The following is an 11047-nucleotide window of genomic DNA, read 5'->3' on the forward strand; positions in this document are numbered from 1 at the left end:
GTGGGGTTGTTAACCAATGTCATAAAACAGCATGTGTGTTACTGTTACATGAGAAACTATCTGTTCTGTAAGCCTTCACCTGAAGTACAATAAAATATTAAAAAAAAAATAAGCATCCCTTCAAATCCTCACGGACTCCAGACTTTCTGGAGCCATGGAGGCTGGATGAACCCCCGAAACTATTGCCTTGAGATAGTCGTTAAACCTTAAACCAAAAATATCCCTTTAAGTCATCTTAAAACCTAACAATAGTTTAGATTAACTAGTAAAGAATGTCTGCCTTGAGCATTGTGCTCTTTTAGGATCTACCTATATGGGATCAAATTGACAACAACAACTCAAAAGATTAGCTAGGAAATTTAGGATTCAGAGGGTTTATATTAATGGCAGAGGAACAACTCAGAAAAGAAGGGTGAGATTGGTTGTACAACTCAAAGAATGTAATCAATGTCGCTGAAATGTACATGCCGAAACTGTTGAGGTGGCATATGTTTTGCTGGGTATATTCTCAACAACAACACAAAAAACAAGTAACATTTTTAAAAAAAAATAAGTATCCTCCCCTAGATCCATGATAGCTGCTCTAACAGCTACTGGACGGCACAGTCCTGAGAGAAGCTGATAGGAAAGAGGTGATAGAGGGCTGAGAAAATCAGGAGACCTGTATTCTCATCTGGGCTGTGCCACTAGTTTGCACAGTGACCCTGGGCAACTCCCTTCCCTTCCCTGGGTCCCTCTTTCCCCACATGTAAAGGTGACAGCCCTGGTGGAACAGTGGTTAAAGTGCTCAGCTGCTAACCGAAAGGTCAGAGGTTCAAACCCACCCAGCATCTCCATGGGAGGAAGATGTGGCAGTCTGCTTCCATAAAGATTCGCAACCTTGGAAACCCTATGGGGCAGTTCTGCTGCGTCCTATAGGATTGCTATGAGTCGGAAACAACTTGACGGCAATGGTTTTTTTTTGGGGGGGGGGATGAGATTTAAGGTGAGAAGGCTGATTGAACTCTATATATCTTACAGGTACTCCTAGCACTGACTATCTCTGTTGAAGTCAGTTGTGACACGACTTCTTCCTACCAGGCAAAGGTTTGAGATGACTTCTATGCCCTGGCAAAGCCAATGCCCTTCTTCTACTCCATTTCAGGGAATCCCAGATGCCAGCAAACTACCCTTGATGGCAAGCTGGAAGATCTTCTTGCTGTTCTTTGGTACTGCCATCTTCACATTTGAAGGCGTTGGTATGGTAAGGTTCATGTAAGGTTTAAGTGAATGATACCTGGTGCTCTTCAGGGCAGCTGGTTATTGTTTCAGGAGCCTAAATAATAGTATTTATGAAAAGTGTAGAATATGATCTTCTCCTGGTGGGAGGGAAAGTTGGTACTTTCTCACGGGATACCTACTGCTGCATACGCTGCACTAAGCCGTAGAACGGAGTTTGAAAATTTGGTTGTCTACAGGGATGAGGCAGATAACATAAGTGAGTAAAATGAGCCATCAGTTAACAGTAGGGAGGGGTGGGGACTGTGGCAAACTGGAGAGGATATGTCCCGTCTCAAGGGAGCAGGTGCTACTCAGCTCCAACCAATTATTGCCATGGAGGTTTGTGAGCGTTGTTGTTGCCACTGCTCCTGATATTTCAAAGAAGTGAGAATCTGGGTTTTGTGCAAATCTTCCTGATTTTCAAATGTGGCAGCTGACTTAACTGTTTTAAGAAGTGAAAACACTATGCAGGTCAAACAAAATGCAGCCCACCTGTTTTGGCATCTGCACTGCATCACTGAAAGATGAAAGAATGGCTAAACTTAAGAAGACTGACCACACTGAGTATTAACAAGGATATGGCGTGCAGCACTCACGCACTTCTGGTGGGCATGTGAAATGGTACAACCACTTTGGATAGCAGTTTTAAAAGTTAAATATACACCTACCATTTGCTCCAGCCATTCCGCCCTTAGGTATCTACCCAAGAGGCAGGAAAACACAAATCTCTACAAAGACTTATACACAAATGTCCATAACAGTTTTATTCATAATATCCAAAAGCTGGAAACAACTCAAATGTCCATCAACAAGTGAACAGATAAACAAATTGTGGCATATCCAGACAATGGAATACTTCTCAACAATAACAAAGACCGAACTATTGATACAAGCAACACCATGAATGAATCCCAAAATAATTATGAGTGACAGAATTTAGACCAAAAAAAAAAAAAAAAGAGTACATAGTGGGTGGTCCATTTATTAAAAAGTCTAGAAAATGCAAACTAATCTATGGTGACAAAAAACAGATCAGTGGTTGCCTAGAGATAGGGATGGAGAGGGTGGGGAGCGACAGGATGAAGGATGACAAAGGGACGTGAGGAAACTTTTGGGAGTGATGGATATGTTCACTATTGTGATTATGGTGATGATTTCCTGTGTGGGTGTGTGTACGTGTGTTACTGGTGTGTATGGAAACTTATCAAATTATATACTTTAAATATGTGCATTTTATTTTTGTCAATTATGTCTTAATAAGACTATAAAAACTAAGCCAATAAGATGTGGTAGCTGTCAGAGAGTTCCCAGTCTAGCGTGGGAGACAGACTCATGTGACCAGTGCAGGAGACAGGCAAAAGTTTTTGGAATGAAAGAGCCATAGGCAAAGGCATAGAGGAGGGTGTGATTAATTTTGCCTGAGGAGAGGAGGTAAAAATGATTTCAAAAAGGAAGGTCACCAGACCCTGGCCTTGAAGACGGAGTGAGAATTGAGGGGAAGGGTACTCTTGGAATAGAAAGCACAAGAGAAGATGAGGGGGGTGAGCACATGTGGAGAGGCCACTCCCTGACTTGGGTGAACCTGGAGAAGGAAGTTTGTGCTTGTCAGGGAACCCTGCTCCTTCACAATGTGCCACATCGCTTTCTACCTTTTCTTCCCCAACTTCCTTTGACCTCCACGTTCTGCCCCTCAAAAACCAGATGAAGCATCCGCAGCAGTTTTCCTTTGTCCTGTACTTGGAGATGACCCTTGTCATTGTCCTCTACATCTGCCTAGGGACACTGGGCTACATCAAGTTTGGGTCAGGCACCCAAGCCAACATCACCTTCAACTTGCCCAATTGCTAGTACATCCCTGCCTGCTGGGGCATGGGGGTGGGGGAAGGCACACGATCTGAGCCTTAGCAATAGAATATGACATTGCCTTAGGTAATCATTAACAATGAATATTAAACGTTAATATTAGTATTAACTATAATAATAGCTAAATTTGATAATCCAGGCACTGTGCATTATCTTATTTAATCCTCACAACAGCCCTATGAGTTAAGTTAGCATTATTATTACTGACCCCATTACATAGATGAGGAAGTTGAGATTTGGAGAGGCTATACATAAGTTGCTCAGCTCACACTGTTTATAAGGGAGAAGCTGAAACTTGAATTCAATCTGTCTGACTCTAAAGTGCAAAGGCCTTGAGACAGGAATGGCCTGGGTTTGTTGTGGAACAGAAACAACAACAAAAGTTATGCCTCCAGAGTAGTGGGCGAGGGTCCCACAGATGGACCTCCACTCAGGTCCCCAATACAGAACTGGACTAGGCTGCCATTGCTATGTCCCAGTTGGAAGTTTGTCCGGAGTTATTGTATTTGACTACTCATTCATTCAAGAAACACTTTAGGGGCTAGGAGTATTGGGTGCACAGTGACAAAGCAGTCAGATACCCAAGTGTTTAAGAGCACAGGCTCTAAAACTGACTAATGAGATTTGCATCCTGACTCTTCAGTGACCTTGGACAAGCTACCTACTCTAGCATGTCTCATTTCCATCCTCTGTAAAGTATGGATAATACTAATGCCTATCTGTACCAGTCAGAGTCTCTTGGTGGCACAAATGGCTAAGCACTTGGCTACTAACTGTAAGCTTGACAGTTTGAGTCCTCCCAGAAGGTCTGGGGATCTACTTCTTAAAGATCACAGCCGTTAAAAACCCAATGGAGCATAGTTCTACTGTGACACACATGGGGTGGCCGTGAGTCAGAATCAACTCCACAGCAACTGGTTTGGTTTATCTGCACCAGTCAGGATAGGTTAGGTTATGCCCCAGTAATAAACAACTCCAAAATCTCAGCGGCTGAACACAAATGTTTAATTCTTGCTCATGCTACATGTCTATTATGGGATGGCTGGGGATCAGCTCTGAACCCCCACTCCCACTCCAGGACCCAGGTGATGGAGGACCCAGGCTGACGGAGAGGCCACGCTGAAACGTTGCTGGTTGCCACAGCACTGAGAACACAGTTATTCATGCACTTTATTATGGAACTGGTAACACTTCACCTGGAAGTGACGCACACCTCTTCTGCTCACACTTCATCAGTCAAAGCAAATCACATGGCCACACCTCACTCCAAGGGGGCAGGGAAGTACCATTCTGCCATGGGCCCAGAAGAGCTGGAAGTACTTGGTGAACAGCACCAATGACTGCCACACTACCCCTTGGAGTTATTGTGAGGATTAATTGGCTTATATACATAAAATGCTCAGAAAAGTGCCTGGCACATAGTAAGTGCTCACTGAGTGCTAGCTTTTGTCATTGTTATGTGTCCACCAGGCCTTGATCTTTCTGAGGTGAGTAAGCTGATGGGGCCTTCATGTCCCACAAGACCACAGCTGTAAAATGAGAAAAATACCAGCAGCCCCATCCACCTCACTGTTTTGTGGTAATGATTAGATGAGGTAATAAATGTGGGATCTCTTTGAAGTTGTGGAGTAGTGCACACAAGTAAGACATCATCCTAATGTGCTGGCCCTCATTCTGGGCCAGCCAGGCTGCCACTGACTACCTTGGACAGGGCACCATACTTCTGGGGCCTCAGCTAAAAAGTGTGGGGATTGGGTGCCGCAAGGACTTCACGTCTGCTCCGCATCTGGCTGGTCATCAGATTTGGTTGGGAGCCTTGGACAAACACCCCTTCCCACTGGGGAAAAAAAAAAAAAGACCAAGAAAAATGGGTAAAGATGATCAACGATCAGTTTACAGGCAAATTTTTAAAATGGCCTTTTTTTTAAAAAAGATGCTTTGTCTCCCTTATAGTAATAGAAATGCCAGTTTAAAAGAAAAAGACACATAATCGCAAAGACAAGCGTGTGCTCACGCACTGCATTTTGACAAGGACGTGGGGAAGCAGACATGCTCATACACTAAAACAAAAAATGGGCCATGTGTCAATAGCTACCAAAATTTAAACTCATATACTTTTACCCAGCGTTTCGACTTCTGAGGTTGTATCCTATATGTGCACAGATGTATGTAAAAGGATATTCTCTGCAGCATTGTTTACTTGGCAGAAGACTAGGAGTAATCTAAGCATTCATTGATTGGGGACTGGTTAAATTATAGAATACTCAGGTAATTGAATTATCAAGCAGTTATTAAATAGAGAAGGTAGGTCTAGGTATATGGACTGGGAACGTTCTGCAAGAAATATTTAATAAAAAAAGTACAACAGTGTGTAAAAGATGCTGCTGTGTGTGTATGTGTGTGTTTGTATCTGTGTGTGCATGTGTGTATGCATGTGTGTGTGCATAGGTTTGTATGTCTATGTGTATGTGTGTGTGTAGATGTGTGTGCATGTATGTGGGTATGTGTGTATGTGAGCGTGTGTGTGTGCGTGCAGTAAGTGTGTACCTACATTCTGCATAAACTTGCATAGCCACAGATTATTTTGGAAGGGCTAAAAGAAAACTATAAAAGCGCTCGCCTAGAGAAAGGGGAACTGAAGACTGGAGATTAAGGGTGGAAAGGAGGCTTTTCACTGTATGACTTTTGTTCTGTGAATTTTATTCTATGCAGGGATTACCTTTTGGGGGGGAAATATACAGATTCTTGAGCCTCAGGCCTATTGAATCACAATCCCCAGGAATGTGCACTTTAACAAGCTTCCGAGGCAGCTCTGATGGCCATCTGGCTTGAGTCATCAGAAGCTGGCCAGCTCTATACCTCAATAACAACTCCCAGCTTCCGAGCAATGAATGAGCCCTTCCCAGGGAGCCACATTCCATTTCATGACCCATCGATCTGTCCCCAGGTTCTACCAGTCAGTCAAGCTAATGTACTCTATTGGCATCGTCTTCACCTATGCCTTCCAGTTCCACATCCCAGCTGACATCATCATCCCCCTTCTCTGTCTTCCAGTTGTCAGAGAGTTGGGCACTGCTTGTAAACCTGTCTGTCTGCACAGCCTTGGTCTGTCTGACCTGTGAGTAGGACAAAAGGGCATTCTGCCCAAAGCTGTGGCTGGGAGCTACACTGGCACCTACCCCACCATCATTGGCTCTGCCGCTTGCCTTCTTTGTGACCTTGGACAAGATAACTTCGCCTTCCTGAACCTCAACTTTTCCACCTGGAAAAATGGGCTTAACATAGGTGCCCTCGAGTCAGTTCCAACTCATAGCGACCCTATAGGACACAGTGGAACTGCCCCATAGACTTTCCAAAGAGCAGCTGGTGAATTTGAACTGCTGACTTTCTGGTTAGCAGCGAACTCTTAACCACTATGCCACCAGGCCTTCCTAAAAAAACACAACTGTATATAGGAAACATTACAGTAATATCAACTGCCGACACATAGAAAGTACACATAGGCTGGTTTATGGGAGAGAGAAGTATCATTCATTCAGTCGTGCACTCACATAACATATAGAGTGTCTCCTATATGACAAGTAATGTACTGACTGTATCTAATACTCATGACAGCCTAGCAAAACAAATCATCAGTTAAGAGACCTGTGGCCCAGAGAAATTAAGCAACATGCCTGAGCCATGCAGCTAGTAAGTTGCAGAGCTGGGATTTGAACACAGGCTGTGTGGCACCAAAGCCTGTCTTTCCATGGTGCCACACCCCTTCCTATCATAAATTAAGGTCAAATCCCGTATCATAAAGTAGTGTTTAACCATATGGAAAACCCCAAGGGGTTGAATTGTTATTGTTGAAGATCGTTTTGGGGTATACTCTTTTCTCTTCCCTTCATTCCTCCCTCCCTTTCATCCTTCTATTTATTCATTCACTCATTCATTCTATGTTAGGTGCTGTTGTAGGCGTTTGGGAGACATCACCAACAGAGCTGTGAAAGTCAGAAAAAGTGCCCCATGAGGGATGAACAAATGAACTAGGGATGTTTTTCCTGGAGAAGTGAAAGCTCAGGGGAATTTCTGTATCTGTCCTCAAACACTTGTGGGATTGTTGTGCAAGAGACAGAGCAAATTTAGCCTTAAAGTCTCCAGGAGTCAGAGTTTAAAGTTGAGGGAACTGAGTCTTATCTCAGGGTCAGGAGAAATTGTGTAACTCTTGGAGCTGTCCAACAGAAGAACATGCTGAGATAAGGTTCCCATAACTGGAGTTCTGGAAGCAGAAACTGCATACTTACTTGGTTTAAGGTGTGACAGAGGGTTCCCAGTCTATAGCAAGCCATCAAGAACATGTAAATAATATTGTTTTAGAAATTATTCCTGATAGGGACGGTGTAAGCTGAAGGAAAGGCTCAGTAGTTCAGGACACTTGGGACCAGGGGAAGCATGGCTAGAGAAGGCTGACCATCTAATGACATGTCCTGTTTCGGTATATGCTAAATGGCCACTTCCTCCTCCTTTTTTCATCCATAAATTCCTTTATCCTTCATTCATTCAACAAACATTTGTTGAGCACCTGCTTCATGCCCAGCATTGTACTGGTCACAAGAATGAAGAATAGTCCCTGCCCTCACTGGGATTATGGTAGAGTGGAAAATACATACAAGGAAATAACACAAGACATTGTGATAAGTATTAAAACAGAGGTAAACAGAGGCTACCCTGAGAGCACATAGGAGGGTCCTATAAGTCAGCCTGGGCCAGGTCAGAGAGTCCTTACCAGTGAAGTGATATTTCAGTCAGGGGCAGATTAACCAGTAAGCAAGGTACACATGGGCTTACAGAAAGCAAGGTACGCATGGGCTTACTTGTGTTTACTTATTAATCTGTAATGCACATGTGGTGAAATTGTGCACTACAGATTAGTAAGTAAACACAAGTAAGCCCATGCGTACCTTGCTTATTGGGTAATCCGTGCCTGATTTCATTTAAGACCTAAAAGATAAGTAGGAGAAAGATGGAGGAAGGAAGAACGTTATACAGGTGTAGGGAACAGGCTGCGCACAGACCTGAGGCAAGTACTTGCACATGGGCCCTTGGAGAACTACAAGCAGTGGGGAGTGATGAGAGGTTAGGGAAGAAAGTTTGACAGAGCCCAAGTTCTAAGGAGCTTTGTGCTAAAGACTGTGGGCAATAGGGAGCCATGGAAGGACTCTCACCAGATCTGTTCCTTCTTAGAGTGCCTCTCTAGCCTGCCTTGCGTTATAGCTTCTGAACATATATATTTTCTATACCCTTTTAGTGTGAGCTCTTCTGGAGAATAGATGCTGATTTTTCTCCGCACCTCCAGTAAGCAGCTCATTAAATATTCAATGGAGGAAATCTGTGGATGGGGATCATCCCATCCAAGAAGTGATGGACTCCAACCATGAGTCTCTCTCATTATCTGATTGGATATGTTGGAGCAGCTTCAGAAAGAGGTGATGTTTTCTTCAAGATCCACCAAGCTAGTATGGATGCTTTCCAGTTTCTCCCTAAATTATTCATAGGAAAATAACATAGTTGTTGAAAATTAAATTACATAAATTGTATATTTACTCATTCAAACATGATTGAAATTGGATTGTTGTGGAAAATCCATGATATACGTTCAACGTAAGTATATGAAAAGATTTAGGAGTGTTTATAGAAGAAAAGTGATGGGAGGTGGGCAGCTTAATGGTGTCTTCATTTTTTATTTCCTGTTTAATTACTAGAAACCTTTTGAAAGTAGGAAAACAAGTGACTGAAATTCTGAAAGAAACTGAGCTATGTCTCTCTCTCTCTCTCTCTTTATCCATCCTTGCTTATAAACAGTGGTTATATTATGTAGGTGGTACAAAGGTTGATTCAGTGTCTGAGTGAGATTCAAACATTAATTGAGCATCTACTCTGTACCAAGTTCTCTCATATATATATAAGACAGCATGGTAGAGTGGAAAGGACCTTAGAATCCTTAGCGTGGGCATCCTAATGGATTATCAGCTCAGCTCTGTGTGAACTGGGCAAGTCCTGTTCCCTTTGAATCCCAGATTTCTTCAGATCTACAATGAGGAGATTATAGTAGATAAGTCGTAGAGGAGTCCTTCCAGTAAAGATTATATGTGAATGGACTCCAGCCTTTCTGGAGCCATGGAGGCTTGATGAACCCTTGAAACTATTGCTCTGAGATAATCTTTAAACCTTAAACCAATAATATCCCCTGAAATCTTCTAAAAACCAAACAAGAGTTTAGCTTAACTAGTAAAGAATGTCTGCCTTGAGCATTATGCCTTTTAAGAACTATCTATATGGGAACAAAGTGAAAACAGATTACAGTTGCTGCTGTCTCTGCCTTAAAGGGCAGAGAGTTTATGTTAATGAGTAAGGAACAACTCAGAAAGGGAGGGTGAGAATGGTTGCACAACTCGAAGAATGAAATCAATGTCTCTGACTTGTACATGTAGAAACTGTCAAATTGGTGTATGTTTTGCTATATATTCTCAGCAACAACAACAAAATAAATAAAAGTTTTTAAAAATTATGTGTGAAAATCCGGTAGATAAAAAGGAGAGCATCTGCTTTGGTGTCAAATCAGGGGTGGGAGTCCAGTCACGGTGTCTGATCTACTGCTTAAGCCCACAGTGGGCTCCACCCCACCTCTCCAAAGCAGTCTCTCAGGCATCTGCGGAATTCTAGGGCTCCAAGAAAATAGTTTGTTTCTGAGCTCCCTTCTTGCACAGACATTCAGTGATTCTAAAGTTCTTGTCTCGCTACAGGTGTCTCAGTCATCTTCATCCACCACCTCGACGTGATCATCTCCCTAGTAGGCTCCCTGAGTAGCAGCACCCTGACCCTCATCATCTCATCCTTTCTGGAGATCCTCACCTTTTACCCTGAAGACAAGAACTGCATCACCATTGCAAAGGACACCATGATCACCATCCTGGGCATTTTGGGGGTGTACACTTAGGACATACCAAGCCCTATATGAACCAACCCAACCCATCAACCATCTCATGGCCAATGCCACAGATGTCTATGCATAATTATCTATTTTATTCTAATAGCTCTCCTTTCCTCCCACCCCCAATTTGTTTTTCATTGTGGATGATACATACATGCGTCAAACCCCAACATCTCTGTATTAACTGGTGGCTTCTTTATCCTTCCAAAAGAAATGTAGAGGACACAAGTTAGTGCTGATGCCTCTCAGGGTATGCCTTTTTTGGTTTTGTATTTCTTTGGGGGTCTTTTATACCCCTGAACCAATCTCATTCTGCCATTCATATTATCAGCCTTACTTAATCGGAAAAGGAATACCATTCACTCATGATATTCCTGGAAACAGAGACCAAACATGAATGCAAGTGTAAAAGCAACTACTCTCTCTATACCAGGACGGCTGCTCTTAAAGTATCTGATTTAGAAAAGTGTCTATTGGGGAAAGGGAGTTTTCTGTTTGGATATTATTCTAAGTGGAAGAGTCACAGAATCAGAGCAAAAATAGACCTTAGAGGTAATTTTGTCTAACCACTGGCTCTGCCACTGATTTCCTATGGGATTTTGGCCAGTTCTCTTTCCTCTTTGGGTCTCGGTTCCTCATCTACATAATGAAGGTTGGATTAATTGATTATTAAGGGCTCTTTCAGCTCTGACATTCTGAAAGTTAAAAAAAAAATAGAATTAATGTATCTTCCAACCAAATGTGTGAAAATGGTTGGGTTTCCATCAGCAAGTTACCCTGTTGCCTTGGAGATATGAGTATACCAGAAAGTAGATTAAGGGATAAAAGCATCTCTCTTGGCGATCCTCATTACACTTCTGTCTTTCAGCAAAACTTACATTCCTGTTAATACCACAATGTTATGACTGTTTGCTGCCTACAAGGAAATCACCTCTTTTTTTCTTCTTCTTC

The 11047-nt window shown here is 42.7% G+C and overlaps 1 protein-coding gene across 1 annotated transcript in view; it reads left to right on the plus strand.

The window, feature by feature from the left end:
- The window catches only part of LOC101354808 (proton-coupled amino acid transporter 3), a 44734-nt gene extending 34445 nt beyond the window's left edge, over positions 1 to 10289 (plus strand). Inside the window, 6 exon segments of the mRNA XM_004371294.2 lie at positions 1145 to 1243; positions 2941 to 3107; positions 6071 to 6158; positions 6160 to 6241; positions 9909 to 10087; positions 10089 to 10289. Of these exon segments, the coding sequence (XP_004371351.1) occupies positions 1145 to 1243; positions 2941 to 3107; positions 6071 to 6158; positions 6160 to 6241; positions 9909 to 10087; positions 10089 to 10178 (705 nt within the window). The 3' untranslated portion in view covers positions 10179 to 10289.
- The last annotated feature ends 758 nt before the right edge of the window (positions 10290 to 11047 follow it).

The sequence above is a fragment of the Trichechus manatus genome, unplaced genomic scaffold (assembly GCF_000243295.1).
Source record: "Trichechus manatus latirostris isolate Lorelei unplaced genomic scaffold, TriManLat1.0 scaffold00011, whole genome shotgun sequence".
Classification (NCBI taxonomy): Eukaryota; Metazoa; Chordata; class Mammalia; order Sirenia; family Trichechidae; genus Trichechus; species Trichechus manatus.